Raw genomic sequence first — 18,833 nt, 5'->3', positions numbered from 1 at the left:
CATTGACTATAATAGTGCTTATGCATACCCAAGCACAGCAAGGGTAAGAGATGTCTGGAACCCTAACAATGACATTTTCAGCCTCTGGAGCAGTGGTTCTGAAGCAGGGACACTCCAGATCTCGTTGGATCTCCCCCCGCCCAGCTCAAGAATCATACAATATTTTAGTTCCAAAACTCAAAATGGCAAATTAGGGGAGGGAAATTGCTGAGACATTGACCTACCAACATCTGGAACCAGAAAACACAACCGGCAGGGGACGATATTTCAGCCACACTGAAAATTGTGGACGCAATTGTTTTTGAACTACAGAGGGAACCCATCTATAAAGCAATTAAAAAAGATCTTGCAGTTTGTTTTCAATTATTGGAAGAGAGGAAACAAACAAATGAGAGAGTACATCAGAAAGATTAAAAATAGGATGTTAGGTAACATTGCATCATTATAATACCCACAGGATATCAGTGCAAATAACTTCTTGAAAAAGATATGTCATTTCTATGATTTGACATATTGGATTTCACAGCTACTTGAAATAGTATTCTTTGTCTTTTAACCAAAATATATGTTGGTTTTTTGGGGGGACCTGTGCAGTTCTCCACAAACCCCTCTGCTATTTCTACTAAATGTGATGATTTGCTGGCACCAAATTCAAGGGCTTCCATGTAACTCCTCTTTTGCCGCCAGTGTGTGGAACTCTTCCTGTCCCATCAATATGGCATCATACATGAAGACCTTTCACATGTCCCCTTGGTTCTTGTGCAAGGTTTTATTCATCGTCATTTCCCACATTCACCCGGTATTAACAGCTTTGCAATATGTAGCGTTCTCAGAGGTTCGAGTGTATAATACGCAAATAATGATTTAGAGAGCCAGTATAGTGTAGTAGTTTGACATTTGGACTACAACGCTACAACCAGGATTCAATTCCCTGCTTGGCCAGAAAAATTCACTGGGTGACCTTGGGCAGGGCACACTTTCTCAGCCCCAGAAAACCCTGTGATAGGTTTCCCTAAGGGTCGCCATAAGTTGGAAATGACTTGAAGGCACACAAAAGCAACATGAAACGAGCAGAAATGGAATGCAACATCACAGATTACTTAATATATATATCCTAACAGATGCTAACTCTAACACATATTTCTCTCTCTTACACACACACAAACACACGCACGCACGCTCTCATATCTTAGCTAAATAAATGAAACAACAAATAAATGAAACAACATCCCTCCCCCATAACATCACAGGACCTTTTATGAACCAATATGTAATGCACCATTCCTATGTTCTTAAGAAACTACAGTATTAAATAGACCCAATCCCATACAATCCCATTGTAGATTTAACACACCCAAAGCAGGTATTAATCTAATCCGCACCCCCTGGACCAGCAGATATCCAACGCAAAGTAAGACCAAGTATTGGCAGTTCAGTACAAAATTATTAACAAGGCAACCTAGGAGGTGTTGTGCTATAAACTCAAAATCCCTTCTCTAAGTATGATAGACATGTACTCTGTACAAATGAATGGCAGGGCCTCTGGAAGAAAGATATGAACTATTTTTTTTCATAATGGCATGTCAAAATGTGATTTTGCTGGCACTTGGAGCCTGACAAGTCTTCCAATTCAGAGATAGGTCATGCCATTTTCATTTCTTCAAACGTCATTCTTCCCCAAACTCCCAACAACCGAATTTCATCATGCGTCCCCATATGGTAACTTTTCTAAATCACCCTTATAATGGCCTGGAAACAAACCATCAAACCATGTTCCTGAATGGAAGCATATCAATATCGGTAAACTAAGAAACCACGATTATAAAAATGCAGATGGCAATTAAAATCAATCAAAGGCATTTATCTATCGAAGGACTAATAGCCTTGTGGAATAAAGCCAGGGAGGGCATAACTGGAGACTTGCCACTTAAAATAGCTGGGAAAGAAAGCTCCCTTTGCTTTATTTCAAATATTGAATCCTGTGCAAATTCTGTTTGCCTCAAGGATTAATGTGGACAGATATTTCATCCCCAAATGTCAGGGACCCGGATCAGCAAAAACAAAAAGGAAAGGGCTTCAAGGTAAGAAATTATACTAGGACAGAGATGGAGAAAGGGCAGCCCACGGCTGCAGGCACCTCTTACAACCCAAAATGTGACCTCTCAAGCCCCCCCAAACATCCCAGGTCCCCCTCTCACAATTTTGATTTTGAGTTGATATTTTTGACTCCTCAAATGGCTCAAAAAGCAGCACTTTTGCACACTCAAGCCACATACTCCCAAGTCTTGAAAAACAGCAGAAAATGGACTAAAAATCAGCCACTTTTGAAAAAGGATTTGATGTGATATCAATTCTGGTTATGTTGGGTGCACCAGTAAGAGTTGGTGCAAGAGTAAAAAAATGGTCCCTGCACCCTCCACGGCTGCCTACTTCCGTCACACGGTGTGGTGGGTGCAAAGGATTTACAACAATATTTCCCCATTTTGGGACTCTTCTTGGTGAAAAATTCGTGAAGGATGCTTTTGTGCCAGATAAAATGGCTGTTGTAAATCCTTTGCACCCACCACACCGTGTTACTATATCCAAAGCTCTAGTAATCTCAAGCAGTGGGGGGAACTATTTGGAACATTATTCATCCTCACGTGAAAGAACAAAATAAGCCGAGATTTATAGCCCTGCCATGAATTTTCATCAATGCTTTGCATGTAAGTTGCTCAACGAAATATTTCATCATCTTATTGCGAGTACCGCCGATTTCGTGTAAACATATTGAATGACTCAATTTGGATTTCTGTTATAAAGTCTGATAGACCAGAAGACAGAACAAGACAGATGGGATATAACTTATTCCTCATCCCTCCCAACGCTTTTTCTCGGTCCTAGGCAAGGGGCCAAAAAGTTAGAGGAGAAAGCCATAAGCAAGGGACACAGGATTCTTAAACTACCACAAAAAATGCAGTTGACGTATGACGAGGGTCTCATGGTCCACCTTCCAAAATATATGTATATTGATTTGTTTTCATGCTGATATCAGGTCATCATTCACATCTCTACTGCTGCCCTCAGATACATTACACACTGTCTAGTATGAAAGTTAACCAGGGGTTAAAAGTAGGGTATTCCTGGACACCTTTGTACCTTTGAACGCGTCCCTTGATGCTGGACAAAAGCACTTTGTCCCTCCTGGTTTAAAATATGTACATACATTTTTCCCCCCATGAGCTGGGATTGTTTCAAAGCTGCCACCATTTCTTTCTGAAGGAAGGGCCTCTGAGACTTGCATGGACCCAAAGGCATTCTTAGGAAAGAAAGGCGGTGGATAGCTGAAAACCAGCAGTTCCCTTTGAAAAGGTTCCTAAGTGGTGGAAACCCAAACTCTCTTAAACATACCTCTAAGTGAAAGAGCAAAGCCATTACGGATGGATCTGGTCACAGAATAAGAAAATTCACACATGTATAATCCAATCACAGAAGCCACATTTCAAATTACAAATCACCATTGCCTGCATTAAATGGCACATTAAGTAGATGTGTGCATTCAAACAAGTTATAGACAAAACCCAAGCTAATAAAAAAGAGGTGGCTGGGAGAGGATTTCCGAGCTTTACGGGTGCAAAGAGCTACAATCTGGTTAGCATCCATGCTTATTTCATGATGTGCTCCATCGTCACATAGCTGTGGTCTATGAAAAGGTTGGCAAGGGTCACCCATCGTTGGCAGAACATTCTCATGAGACAATGCAGTTTCATCCATACGATAATGACACTATCACTGCCTTCCCTATGCCTCCCAAATATTTGTCAGTAGAGACTGAATGCATCAATAGAAAGCAATTTTCTGGGCCCCTGGGCAAGAGGCTGTGAAATGGTAGATTATGATGAGTCTACCTGTCAAGTTACCCAAACCTTCGAGCAGACATGCCACCCTGCTGAGCGTGCCTCTCAGCTGACAGATATCCATTGGCATTTGGGACTTAGAAACAGGTTGGAGGAGACTGAAAATCTCCAAGCCCTGCTTATCCACCTTCCTTTGCAAGGACTTAATTTCAGCTGAGAAGCATGAGATATCTAGCAGTGGAGACAGCTTGCCTTATGTTGCTAACACGGCTGTTTCCTATCATTTCTAATAGGCCTCCCCAGCCTTGGAGAGGCTAAGCTATCAACTGGGGACTTGAGATTCTTTCCCCTCAATGATAGCATAGAATACACCCTGCTTTTACTAAAGCTAGCTACAAACATTCACCATTCTGCAACCCGTGACACAAGGTTCAAGCAACCTCTCTGCAAGAGGATGCCATTCCTTTTCACAACATTGCATGAACAACGTAGAAACTGGGGTCAAGAATCAAGATGAACTAAACTGCCAGCCCCACACCTGACCCCAAGACACCATCTGCATTTCTGCCAACTCAGGATAGCGGAAAAACCACACAACCAAGCCGCTGAGAATAGACCCATGCAATTTGCACAGGCGACATAAACGTCATGGTGGGAGATGTCTTGCCTAAGCATCAGTTACATACTTGCAATTTCCTCCTGTTCCCATTTCTTGGCTTGAAAGAGATAGCCTCAATCAATAAATCCCCTCTCCCCAGAATAAGGGCCCATGGCATGTTAGGAGAAGGATGGCCATCTTCTCAGTCCACTACTTACTAGAAGAGGCTGGCTATCTTTCCCCATCAGTTAGTACAGTGTTTTACTTTCCTTATCTGATCCTTTAAGATTGTGGCTAATAGATTGAAAGCTGGGTGAGACAAAGGAGATTTAAGAGTAGATGTAATAGGTAGAAATAAACAACTTACCAGCACAGAAATTTTGTCAGTTGCTGACCACATCTTAGGTTGGAAGTCCCTGTACTAGCTTTGCCTGCCATGCTGCTGGCGAAATCCAAGCACTATTTTTATCTAGAGTAAGACCCATTGAATAAATTGGGTCTTAACTTACACAAACCTCATAGATTCAATGGGTCTACTCTTGTTGGGAGAAGCAATCGGATTTAGACCAGAGCCTATGTAGAAGGGGGTCTCATCTCTTTTGAACATTTTCCCCAAATAATACATTTGTTAGTTTCAAAGTCGTTTGTGTTATTCATTTAAATCAGGTGGAGCCCTGGATCTACATGTTATTTTTGCACTCCTTGGCCTGTTACATACTGCCAAAATAAAGCTGCTTCGGGTCTCTTTGGAGGTATGCTATTTAAATGATGCATGCATCCTAAGAGTCCGGAAGCTGCACCAAAAGCTGCACTCCGGTGCTTAGGAATGGAGTGTGGCTTTGGTGCGACCTCCGGACTCTTAGGACCCATGCATCATTTAAATAGCATACCTCCAAAGAGACCCGAAGCAGCTTTATTTTGGCAGTCTGTAACAGGCCCTTGACTCCTTTAGACTCCATACACCAAGTTTTTTTGAACGAACGAAAGAAAGAAAGTTGCTACTCATGGAAGCCTCCAGGAGCAACAACCCACCTTTTAAAAAGATTGCAGAGTTCTCTCCCCTTCAGACTGATTAACATAAAATAAATACCAATTTTTCAAAACCAGAAATGAACCTGCAGCCAACTTCCATTTCCCTGCTCATTATTTTAGGCAACCCTTAGAGGTTCCCCAGGGTTCCCAAAATGGCCCTTGGTGCTGCCTCAGTTGCTGGTGTGATTCAATGTTCTCTTCCAACTATGGAGAGTTGTGTTTTAAACTTTTCCTGCTTTTCACTTCTGCAACTGGATTGTTTCATTTGAATTTTAATCCTCCCCTCACCCCCAGTTCCACTTATCTTTATTCACCACCTGGGGATGGGATGTGATCAGAAAAAAAATTGGGCACAGAAATACTTTAAGCAAATAAACTAAATATATTTCCTTGGGTGTTTACCTATGATGCCTTGTTGTTGTGTTTTTAAGAGGTGGGAGGACACAACCATAGTTGCTTTGCCTGCCATTATTCTGTTTGCAAATGCCTTCATGCTAGCCTTTTCAACACTGCCTGCCAGCCAACTTCATTTTGGGTGCCAGGCAGACGTCAGGCCCAGATTTCCTTGGACAGGTTAGGCCTACCCAACCTCTTTGGAAAAAGAAATGCAATACTAAAGGAAGCATCTATATTTGCTTAAGGATATCATTCAATAATTTTCTTCCTGAAGGAAGCAATGGGTAAAGTTAGCAATTGCCTTCTTGCTGGGACCAAGTCTTCCAGAACTGCAGCTTTTGAAGACTTTCCATGATATAAGATCTATTCTATGCAAAAGTCACAGCACTTTCTATACAGTTATAGTCTGCATGCTTTGCATGGAAGAGAATGCCTGAGGGGGAGGTGTTTTCTGAACGGAACAACCACATTGAAGTCAAAGGCTTTCATAGCCAGCATCAGTGGCGGGTTACAAACCGCCAAAAATACGTATGAAATACGTATTAGGGTTAGGAAGGGGCGGTGCTTCCGCACCCCCCTAACCCTAGTACGTATTCCATACGTACATGGCGGCACCCCTTCCACATGGGGGCCGCCATGTTTATGTATTGGACGCATAGCATCCAGGCATGTCGCGGTGCTAATGACGTCATGAGTGCGCCAGCAGCGCCTCACAACATCATTAGGGCGCCGCAGAAAGAAACTCCATTTTGGAGCTTCTTTTTTGCTCCGCAAGGGAGCTGCGCGGTGTGGCTGTGACGGCTCCCTTACGGAGCAAACGGCGGCGGTGGCAGACCGCCTCAAAGTGGTGGTCTATAACCTGCCTATAGTTTTTTGTGGGTTTTTTGGGCTATGTGGCCTTGTTCTAGAAAACCCCACAAAAAACTATAAAACAACCAATTGTTAATTTTGCATAGAACAAGTCTTGGGCTGCAGAAATTTTCAAGTCAGTATTCTTCTCACCAAGGTTTCTCAACACTTGAAGTACACATTTATTTATTTATTTACCATTTCTCACTATTTTAAAATTTTATTCACATCCCTAGTTTTGCTTGCACTCATACTCCAGCTCCTATCATATGCAGCCCTCCTGTTCCCACAAAAGCGAATGGCTGGGGAAGATGAAAGATGAAGATGGGCTCTCACAATTTCAAGTGCAAATTAACACTACTTAGGAATGGAAAGAACAGTCTCTATTATTTATTTCTGGGTTGAAAAATGGGAAGAAATTGCCAGAGAAGTGAGACTTTTGCAGATATTTTTTCATGGTACAGGAATATCTAAAAAAAAAAAAAAATTCAAGGAATTATACTGCACATTAAAACGTTTTTTGGGGGGCAGGGGAGAAACAAAATTTCCTGTGCTGGAAATATATTTCCTGGGTAGAACGGACTGTGCTTTGCCTCTATATCTTTGTCACTGTTGGATTTGGGAGTGATGGTGCCTTCAAAGCCAGTCCATGGGAAGGCTTGTGAGGTTCTCAACTGGGCCAAGGTTTTGTTTTAGCTAACAAAACTGTTGTATGCGCACACTTCATGGTGACCAAAACCAAGATGCAATGGTCAGTCATGGTAATGTAAAGCGACTTTTTGGAGTGGTGCACAACAAGGGTTGGGATATAAAAGAGAATGCTGTCTTAGTTGTTTGTGGGTTTTTTAGGCTATATGGCCATGTTCTAGAAGAGTTTATTCCTGACGTTTCACCAGCATCTGTGGCTGGCATCTTCAGAGAATGAGAATTTATCACAGATGCTGGCAAAACATCAAGAATAAACTCTTCTAGAACATGGCCACATAGCCTGAAAAACCCACAAAAAAGCTATGGAAGCCAGCCTTGAAAGCCTTACACTTCACGTTGTGTTCATTGCTTGAGAAAGCAGCTTAGGAGCCACGTGGCCAGCTTTCTCTCTTGATGGAGACAACTATCTGCACCATCACAACAGCATCTGTGCCCATTTTATCCTCTCCACTGCACTACCTACACCAGTGATGGCGAACCTATGGCACGCATGCCAGAGGTGGCACGCAGAGCCCTCTCTGTGGGCACATGTGCCATCACCCCAGCACAGAATTTGCCAGAGTTTGTTACTGCAAGTTTTGGGTTGCAGTTTGGGCACTTGGCTGCTAAAAGGTTCACCATCACTGACCTACACTATAGCTTATGCTAGCCAACAGGTTCATGGCCAAAGTCGACAGAGCCAACTCCCTCGTCCAATCCTGCTCTCCCCAAACTGTTTTTTATATCAGTTGCAGAGAAAAATGAAAAGTAAGACCCTCAATGTCCTATGTGCTCATGGACTGCAAAATGTATACCCCGGACAGCATCTTCATTGGTTTCATGACTCAAATGACTCAAGGGGCCCCCCTTCTCTTGCACTTACAAACACAGATTGGTTTCTGAGAGGACCACTGGCTACTCTTTTGACAAGTGATTGTTTTCTGTCCTTTCAGTTCAAATGCAGGCTGGCATTCAAAGGTCAATGAGTCCCCGTGGCGAAAGGTTGAGCCCTCTCTCTTGCCGTAGGCTGGCACTCCTGGGTCTCCACAGCCCCCCTGGTCGATTTCTGCAAGAAGCAAAAACAGAGAGACAAAAGTGGGAAACACAAAGAGAAATGTGTGCAGCCTTTTTGGTAGATGGTGCCTTGAGATGTTAGGAATTTTCCCAGGAAAAAAGAATCACAATCATATGTAATCCAAATATGGAAGCCTGGTTTGTTTTGATTTTTGAAATCATGTTTTGCAGATGCAAATGATTGCCTAGTGGAGCAAAATAGCTGCAAGAAAGAAATACCACTGCATGTCTATCCCAATTCCAGTCCTGCTATTCTTCCCTGCCCAGGTGATAAGTTAACACCTTAGATCTCACATCTACATTTGTAGACTCCCTTCCTAGGAATTCAGTTGGTTTAGCTCATGCACATTACAGTTGGAATAGATATAGCCTAAGGACTTCCAGACTGTTATCCCTGGTATTAAAAGCAGACTGCTAAACCTCAGGATATCTTTATCTCCATTTTGGCCAGTAGGAAGTGGCCAAGCCTTCCCTGAAATGATACTAGTCAAACTGCCAGGTAAAATGCTTTCCTCTAGGGAATGTCACATGTCCTATTCCAGGAATGCTCCTCAGTCTCAACTATTATGGTTATATGACACAAATAACCAGTAAGAACGAATGCAGTGCAACTGTTGCAATGTTGGACAAGGACTTGGGAAGATACAGGTTGCGTTCTCCACTGAGCCATGAACATCACTGGGTTACCTTTGGCCAACCATTCCTTCTCAGCCTGACCTACCTTACAAGGTTGCTGGGATGATAAAGTGGGGAGGAGAGAACCAGGTAAGCCACTTTCACATCATAAGAAAAAAGATGGCCATAAGTGTGTCTAATAAACATATAGCCAAAATACCTTGAAGGCACCAGATCCCATTGGATCTTGGAAGCTAAACAGAGTTAGTCCTGGTTAGTACTTGGATGGAAGACTGCCATTGAATGCCAGGTTCTGTAGGCTATATTTCAGAGGAAGGAACTGGCAAAACCACATCTGAAACCCTCTAAAAATCATGAGATTGCCATAAGTCGATGGGGGACCTGAAGGCACATACACACACAGAGATAATTTTAAAAAACCCACAGCAAGCAGGATTTTGTCATCAACCAGTAAAAATGTTTCCCCATTCATGCACATAATATTTTAATGGTGAAGGACCAGAACAATTATGCTGTTCCAATCTTCCACTAATAAATTATTGAAAAGATACATTTAGATCTATTTTTAGAGCCCATCCCATTCTAGCTAACATTCTGATCAGTCCATTTTTAAGCTACATCAAGAACTACCATTAATGCGTCTAGATATTTAGAGATGCAAGGCATGGCTCTGATCCAAAGAGGGGCTTTGTAGCTTAAAGTTACTCCAGAAAGGCATGTCGTAGGTGCATCCTTATAACATGGTGCCACTTTGTATTATCCTGATGTGTGCTTCCAGGGGATACACCTGCAGAATGGTTCAAATGGTGCAACCAGTTGTACAATGCTTACACTGAACCGAAATCTGCTTGCACAACATTATTCATAATAGTATGATTTTTGCAGAGCATCCTAAAGATACAACCAGTGACATAAGGGTTACCAACAGGCTTCTAGCCAATATTTCAATGGAAGCATTTTGCCACCCACCTTATGGGACATATATTCTGTCAATGCTTCTACATGAAGCAAGATGTTTGAAAAGAAAGACTAGTTGAAAAAATGGCAGAGAAACATGTTTCTTGGATGTTGGGAAATCCTGATGAAGAGACTCTTTGACTGATGAAAATTTCACAGTTCAGGACTTACTTTGTGCAAAATTCACCCTTTTTTTGTTTGCAAAGAAAACAGCATTTACAGTGCAGGAAATAATACTTAATAGAATAATGGATAATAACAGAAAATAACACTCTTGTCCAGAAAATGCTTTCTTCCACAGAAAGTGCAGTTTTCTTCATGCACACATATGAGTTTTGTGCAGAATAAGTCCCGAAGTGTGAATGGTCCTTGAAAACGGCATGGTTTTCAAGGACTTTCTTGCAGCTGGAAGAGAATTATTCCAATTACTTGTTCCCTATCCTTTGCCAAGACAATGTTCCAAACATCAGAGCCACTTCAGCATGAAAATATACTGGAAGTACCACTAGCATATGCTCTTGTTGCTACTCTCAGATTCGCTATGGTCTCCAAAGGGGAATGTTCCTCATGTGAATGCAGAGAAGAGAGGGGTTAACTTATGGCAACTTCCTCCTTTAAAATATAGCATTGGCAAGTAATAGCTTTTCCCATATTCATTCACCAGGCTACTTACTTTCTACCAGTCTGCTGGTAGTGACCAGCAAACTGACCCTGTCATAAAGCATAAATCGTTCACTGAGTTACAAATCCAATGTATTTAGGTTCGAATGAAAGCTCCAAAACCACACTTGCTCAAAACAGGACTAGTACTGATCCTGGAAATATTGCCATGTGGTAACGTGATATTATTTCCAGGGAATTTATGGATTATTATTGTAAGATGGCTGCCCTTAGGGAGGTATGGCCTCTGATCACATAAGCACCATTTTCAGGCATGATTCTAGTCCTATTTTGAAAGCATGTGACACAACCACACTTAGCATCTCTCTGGAAGTTGTTGTTGTATGTCTTCAAGTCATTTCTGACCTATGGTGACCCTAAAATGAACCTTCCACACGGTTTCTTTGGCTGAAAGTAAATGCCTTGTCCAAGGTTACCCAGTGCGTTTCCATGGCTGAGCAGGGAATCGAACCCTGGTCTCCAGAGCCATAGTCCAATGCTCAAACTCCTACACCACAACAGCTCTCAGAAAGTTTGTTACCTTTAGAGGATAGCAAGAAAATAAAGAAGGTGCTTTAAAAGCCCTTGGGCTGCATTGCATTACTGTAAGTTTAAATTTGTTCTTACTCTAGAATCTCATAGTAACAAATTGAACTTGAAATGTGAGTTTGCAAAACATGCACTCTGTGTAAGTCGCATAAAGAAAATATAACTTCACTTGGCTGACATTACAATTTAAAGAAATGTTTGTCAGCTCCAAGTCATGGCTCACAATGTATTTGAGAGTGTATACCTTTGAGGACACTGTATTTTCTAGTTTTAGCAGCATCACTCAGCCACACATTTTGGAAATCACCCCATTGTTCCCCTGATTTCCTTGTCCAGTTCTACTCAGCAATCCCACACTCTTTTCTGGTTGTACACAAACAATTCTGTCCCTTTCATATCTGCCTAGTACCGAAAGGGTTGGTGGGTCTACCTCATTTCTCCAGTTGTGGAGACTCATTTCTGGAGCAAAGCTACATTCAGCAAGCATAGCAGAATGCTGGTACTGCAGGCACAAAGTTGTGAGTTCAATCCCACAAGGCTCCAAGGATGACTCAGCCTTCCATCCTTTCGTAGGTAAAATGAGTACCCAGCTTGTTGTGGGGCAATTGGCTTACAGATTGTAAGTCGATTAGAGAGTGCCAAGTTCACTATCAAACAGTATAGAAATGCAAATACCATTGCTATAAAGCTGGGGAAACAGGCAGGCATTGGGGAAAGAGGAAGAGTGCGTCACATGTGGATTGACTCAATCACAGAAGCCACAGCTCTATGGCCTGTTACAGACTGCCAAAATAAAGCTGCTTCGGGTCTCTTTGGAGGTATGCTATTTAAATGATGCATGGGTCCTACGAGTCCAGAGGTCGCGCCAAAGCCACACTCCATTCCTAAGCACTGGAGGGCAGCTTTGGTGCAGCTTCTGGATTCTTAGGATGCATGCATCATTTAAACAGCATACCTCCAAAGAGACCCGAAGCAGCTTTATTTTGGCAATCTGTAACTGGCCTAAGTTTGCAAGACCTGATCAGGGTTGCTGAAGACCAAGGCTCTTGGAGATTTTCCATTCACAGAGACATCGTAAGTTGAAGGTGACCTAATAAACAATTAGCAACAACCACAACAGAAGAGGCTAGTCACTGGTCCTCTAAGCAATATCCAAAAGCGCAACTCCTCCCCAGCCAAGCCAGGGGTATGCATCTCAACATCAGGAAGAACTTCCTGACAGTAAGGACTGTTCGACAGTGGCACAAACTCCCTCGGAGTGTAGTGGAGTCTCCCTCCTTGGAGGTCTTTAAGCAGAGGCTGGATGGCCATCTGTCGGGGATGCTTTGACTGAGAGTTCCTGCATGGCAGGGGGTTGGACTGGATGGCCCTTGCGGTCTCTTCCAAGTCTATGATTCTATGATAGATCCTGATATTTGGTCATCTGCCCCTCTGGCTCTTTAAAGGTCATTCATCTAGGATCTCATGAAGCCCATAGGATGGAAAGCGTGAGCTTTATAGCAAGGGCTGAGTCAGAGGGAAAGTGTGTGTCCATGTGCTTTGTTTTTGCACCCGAACACAGAACCTGAACTCAGAGGAAGATGCATTTCCCATGCATTTGTAAAACCAGGACCCAGTGCTTTCCCCCCTGCAGAGATGTACAGTTCAGAAAAGATGTACAGTTCAGAAAAGATAAGATATAAGATAAATTGTATTCCGAATCCAAGGGTATTGTTGCTGCAATTTCCCCTTGTTATCTGCTTACGTTCCATTTTATTTTTAAAGGATTCCTTTTCTCCCTGTTGCTCTTAACACCAGTTTTTCCTCTCCCCTTTCATGCCTTCTCCAGTGTTTTGCTGCTATTAATCGATGTCAAATTCCTCTCATCTTCCACTTACTTTGGGCTTTTCTGCCTTAAAAAACAAAACCCCTTCATCTGTGAATCAACCACCTTGGTTTTTGTAGTTTACTCTTCAAAAAGGAATAGAGAATGGAAAGTTTCCTTTCAACATCACCCCATCTTTTCAATTTCAGGTGTCAAACTGGAAACTTCTTTATAGATGAATTTTCCTAATCCAGGATTTGCATTAATCTGTCTCCTATTCCGGCGGAGGCTGAAAAGCAATGAGCTTCACTTGCTATTAAACTATCACTAGAAAGGTGACAGAACACTTTGCAATGTGGGCCTTATTCTTCTAAGAATGTGCATGTTATTTTCTCCATGGAAAAATGGTGCCGTTGGGAATTTATTCTAAGCAAAATTGACGCATGGTTGTTTTGTGCCAAAAGCATCATTTTTGATGCACGAGGCAGCATTTGCTGTGTAGAAAGTGATATTTCTACATGAAAATATTACCGTCCACACAGAAATGCTATTTTCTGTGGTCACATATTGCTTTCTGCACAAAAATATCAAATGCAATTTTTGCATAGAATAAGTCCCAAACTGCAAGTAACCTTTGAAAACTCTGCAGTGTTTGAGGACCCTCTTGCAGTGGGAAGGAAATTGCTAAAATTACTCATTGAGATTAGAGAAGAGCTGGAAATACATTTTTTACCTTTCGCTATGGTTTTGTCAAACCATGCAAGTGGGCCTTGCATCTAAATAGACATGCCTAGGTTTTCATTGGAGAGCTGGAAGACCCATAGGTATGGCCCACAAGTAATCGACACCCACATCTCTGCGTTTTGAAATTCAGCATTGCAAAGGGTATGGGAGGTGATAGAACATTTAGCAAACTCCATTTCCAGATGGCATGAGCCAAATGTCAACCTGAAACTTGAAATGTTGTCCACTGTTTTGGTTTGTTTTAACTTTTCACTCCATTAAGCTTTGAAGTCATTAAGAAGGGTCAATAGCAGTCTGTCAGGAGGAGGAGGAGTGACCAAGAGCAAGAGGGAAGTGTGGGGAAAGGGAAGTACATTAAAAAAAGAAACGTCCCCGGAATATTCGGCAAACATTCATTACAAAGGTCGACGAACTCATAAAGCTGCATCGGCAGAGAGCCAAGTGGGGGGAAATATACATATGTAGCACTCAGAGAAAACTATTTGTTCTGACCTAGTTCTTGTAAAACTAGATGAGGAAAGCATCTGATACACAGCAGATGCACTGTTCTGATATCTGCAGCTCGATGCAAACCACCTCGTTCTGCAAAAACTATCCAGGGTTTGGTGAGGATCACTTGGCATCCAAAGTGGCTTTCCTCACTATGATTTTCTTTATACATCCTGCTCAGCACCTTGTATTCTGTGGCTGGAACCATGCATTTCCAAAACCCGGAATTAGGTCCAGGCTGTTTGCACCAAGCCCTTGCATTTCTATCCCCTGTCCCACATTTTAAAAGCTTCCCAGAGGAAAATGCAGCAGTGATGTGCAGCAAGGAGTGGCTGTTGGTTCCTCAGCATCCTTGGCAAGTTGCTCTGTTGATGTGAGTTGCTTTGTCTTTGTCTGAGGTCAGAACAAAGCTGGGCACCTTGTTCGGACCTCAGATCAACTTGTGCCCAAAGTGGTGATGGTGGCTGGCTCATAGGGAACATAGCCAACTGTCATCTTCAATAAGTAAGGGCACAAGATGAATTCAGGGGGAACACAGGGGACAGAATACTCCCGGAGGCAACCCAGAGTATTTTGTCAAGTGTAGTCAAGGTTCAAGTTGTCACACCTTCTTATATTGTTGTTGTTGTTGTGTGCCTTCAAGTCATTTCTGACTTATGGCAACCCTACAATGAAGCTACCTTGCAGTTTTCTTGGCAAGTTTTTTCCAAGGAGGTTTGGCATTGCCATCCTCTGAGGCTGAGAGAGTGGGACTTGCCCAAGGTCACCTAATGGTTTTACATGGATGAGCTGATTCGAATGATGTCCAGAGCCAACGCTCAAACCACTACACCAGCGGTTCTCAACCTGTGGGTCACGACCCCTTTTGGGGTCGAACGACCCTTTCACAGGGTTTGCCTAAGACCATCGGAAAACAAATATTTCCAATGGTAGCAACGAAAATAATTTTATGGTTGAGGGTTGCCACAACATGAGGAACTGTATTAAAGGGCTGCGGCATTAGGAAGATTGGGAACCACTGCACCACACCATGCTGGTGCTTCTTATACCGAGCCATTAAAATTCGGCTCAACCTCAAGGCAGATTCACTGCCCTACGGTCATGGGGAAATATCACTGCCACCAGTTGGAAGGGATGCACCTTCCTGGCTTTGCCCCAGTGCACTGCCTGCATTTTGCTCTAAGGGATGTTTTAATTTTTTAAAAGCAACCCAACTCCTCCCACTAAGATACTGGGGGGAAAAAGATGGCAGAAGAAATGAGGTTATGGTTGTGCTACATAACTAATGCAGTTCGTCCCCCTCGAGGAGTAACCTTAAGCTGTTCTCGCTCACTTATATCCTTGTTTCTTAAAGGTAAACAAGACCCAGGTGAACCTCCAAGAACAGATGTAGCAGAAAACTGAAAGCTTGGCTTCTTCCTCTGCTTCAGTGATCTTTAAACAATGGGCCGGGAGCAGGAGAGAGTGTTTTTCTTTTATCTCTTCACAACAGCAAGTCTGTCTGCCGGGAGAAGAATGAGGTGAAAGATGCAAACCAAGGCAATTCTGATAAGTATAGGAGTTGAAAGAGCATTTGGAACTATTCAAAGCATGGTGGAAAAAATGCATTTCTTGAGCATGAGAAAACCCGGATGGGGAGAAACTCGGACTTGTGAGAATCTTTGCAATTTGGGACTTAAGTGTGAAATTTGCACATCACTTTTTCTACAGAAACCATCAAATTGAGACGGTGAGTGTTGGTATAACCCAAGATATAGCAAGAAATGAATCAGTATGCTCAGCAGGAATAGGGAATGTCTAAACCTCCACATGCTCTTTGACTTCAATTCCCATCAGCTCCAGACCACAAAGTCAATGTGAAGGATTATGAGAGTTGTAGTCCAACAACATCTGGAAGAATCCATATTCATGAAGATTAGCATTCAAAATAGATCAGTGGGTGGATGATGGAACCAAGTTGCTCTCACGGAACATCTAACCTTCCAGGCAGCCATGTGTCTTGTGAAGTCAAAGGTTTTCATGGCCTGAATATGCCAGCCACAGATGCTGGCGAAACGTCAGGAATAAATTCTTGTAGAACATAGCCACACAGCCCGAAAAACCCACAACAAACTAGCCATGTGCATCTTTTTGTGTGCAAGAAAGCTGTTTTCCATGCACAACAAAACATCTTGCACAGAAACCAGCCATTTTGCACACCGCAAGCCTACTGTGATTATGTATGTGTGTGTGCACGAGTGCTGATTTTGCAGAGCAAATGGCAAACCTGTACAAAAATGCACACAGTTGTCTAGAAACGGTGTTTTTTCTCTTTCCGAAATTGGCCCAAAATACTCACACAAACATCTCCCTACTTAATTTCTGGAAACACTTTGGGATGTGCAAATACTAGGGGAAAGTATGCAAAATCCCCACCTCTATATTATTCTTCCCAACTGGTATTTAATTATGGTGACTATTATTTCCATCCCCAAGTATACAAACATTTTTCAAGGCAATATTATCACCCTAGGATTCCTCCCCTTCACTCTGAGCACCGGAGAAGAGACTCAGGCCCAGGGCTTGAGACTTGTAAACCCAGCTATGCCATCATCCAATCAAGTTTGCCTCTGTATAGATATAACATAATCTGTGTCGATACCCTGATGGCAGTGAGTTTGATACCGTTTGTCACTTGGGATGTTCCCTGGCTTTATCTGACTGTAAGACTAGAAAACATAAGGAGATGGGAGAGAGAGAGAGGAAGTTTTTATATTTAAAAAACTCCATCATTCCTCCCCCTCTCCTTGGCCGGCATATTTAAGTCTATTATTTATCCAATTACACTTCAGTATAAAAATTCAGCCCCACTAAAGACTTTAATTAGAGGATTAAATAAGGTACTCAGCTACTATAATGAAGTCCAGCCGAGAGGACCGATCGGAACGGATTAGGAAAAGGGCGAATCAAGCTGACTGGCATCCCTCTGCCTTCCTGCCTCACTCCGACACTTTCCTGGCTTCCGCCCACTTTCGGAAAGGATTGCTGCAGATATTTGCCTAGATTTAAAAAAATACTAAGGGAATGATGTACTTATCCATGGCAACTGGGGAAGAGGGTTCTGTCAAAACATGTCTGGCACTCGCACACGAGACCAAACATCTGTATATAAAGCAAGCTACAGGAGGCTGTTCTTTGAAGTTTGCAGTTTCATAGCTGTTTCTGCTTGCTTCTTATTTGTCAGATGAAAAATTAATATAAATTACTATTTTAGAAGGGTTTTTATTGAGTTTGCACAACGTATGAGGAGCAACATTTTAAAAAAATCTATCTATCCATCCATCCATCCATCCATCCATCTATTCATCCAACCAGCCAGCCAGCCAGCTAGCCAGCCAGCCAGCCATCTATGTATCCATCCATCCATCCATCCATCCATCCATCCATCCATCCATGCTGTTGTTGTGTGCTTTCAAGTTGTTTCCAACTCATGGCAGTCCTAAGGTCAACCTATCATGGGGTTTTCTTGGCAAAGATTTGTTCAGAGGAGGTTCACCATTGCCATTCCCCTGAGGCTGAGAGTATGTGACTTGCCCAAGGTCACCCAGTGGGTTTTATGGCCAAGCTGGGAATCAAACCCTTATTAACGTATTGCTGTCCTCACTTCTGACTTATGGCGGTCCTATGGTGAACCTATCACAGAGTTTTCATGGCAAGATACCTTCAGAGGAAGGCCACCTTTGCTTTGTGTAGGTTGCCCAAGGAGAGTGTAGGTTGTCCAAGGATACCCAGTGGGTTTTCATTGCTGAGTTGAAATGTAAACCCTGGTCTCCAGAGTTGTAGCCCAGCGCTCAAACCACTACATCATTCTGGCTCTCTTATTAATGTACATGGATCTCAAATTTAGGGCCAAAAGTGTGAGAGGGAAGGATCTTTCCGAAAAACCCTAACTCCCAGCATTCTTAATTCAGCACCATCAAACATACTTGGGATTCAAAGCCAACATTTTAAAGAGCAATAACTCTTTTTCCTGGATGGACAAATCTGTTGATTTTACTTTGTCCTACATGAGTGTTCTTTAAATCCCGTGTACTGTCAAAAGTTGTGAAATTTGCAAATTTTGGAATTAAAAAGAAAACAATCACAACAACCCAAAGAACATCCAAACTCATCCATCGTCTCTACAAAAAGGTATTGGATACCTTTCTCTCTCTTTAATTACTTGGGTTTTGTTTTTGTTTTTAAAAAGAGAAATCTTATATATTCTTCTTTTGAATCTTATAGCCTTTGGCTTGCATTTTATTACCTGTACAGCTTGGAATTTTACTTGCAATAATTGGTTGCAGTGATAGTTGCAAGGTTTTCCCAAATTAGACAAAATGACAAGAAATAGGAAAGTTAAGAGTTATTTTCTTTTTAAAAAGTAACCTTTAACTTTCCTATTTCTTGTAATTGATTGGAATAGTTACTTATAGTTCTTTTTTAAGTAAGCAAAATAATACCTCTGACCTACTACTAGCAGTAGTACTGTCCTGTCCTGCGG

General features: G+C 42.3%; 1 protein-coding gene across 1 annotated transcript in view; it reads right to left on the bottom strand.

Annotated features, from left to right (window-relative positions):
- CSMD2 (CUB and Sushi multiple domains 2) overlaps positions 1–18,833 on the bottom strand; it is a 456,222-nt gene that overhangs the window by 153,026 nt on the left and 284,363 nt on the right. The window contains exon 13 of the mRNA XM_042440873.1: positions 8,282–8,464. Within this exon, the coding sequence (XP_042296807.1) occupies positions 8,282–8,464 (183 nt within the window). The remainder of the gene's footprint in view (positions 1–8,281; positions 8,465–18,833) is intronic.

Source organism: Sceloporus undulatus, chromosome 9 (assembly GCF_019175285.1).
Source record: "Sceloporus undulatus isolate JIND9_A2432 ecotype Alabama chromosome 9, SceUnd_v1.1, whole genome shotgun sequence".
Lineage (NCBI taxonomy): Eukaryota > Metazoa > Chordata > Lepidosauria > Squamata > Phrynosomatidae > Sceloporus > Sceloporus undulatus.
Note: the sequence above shows the minus strand (reverse complement) of the source record. Positions and strands in the feature narration are given on the sequence as shown.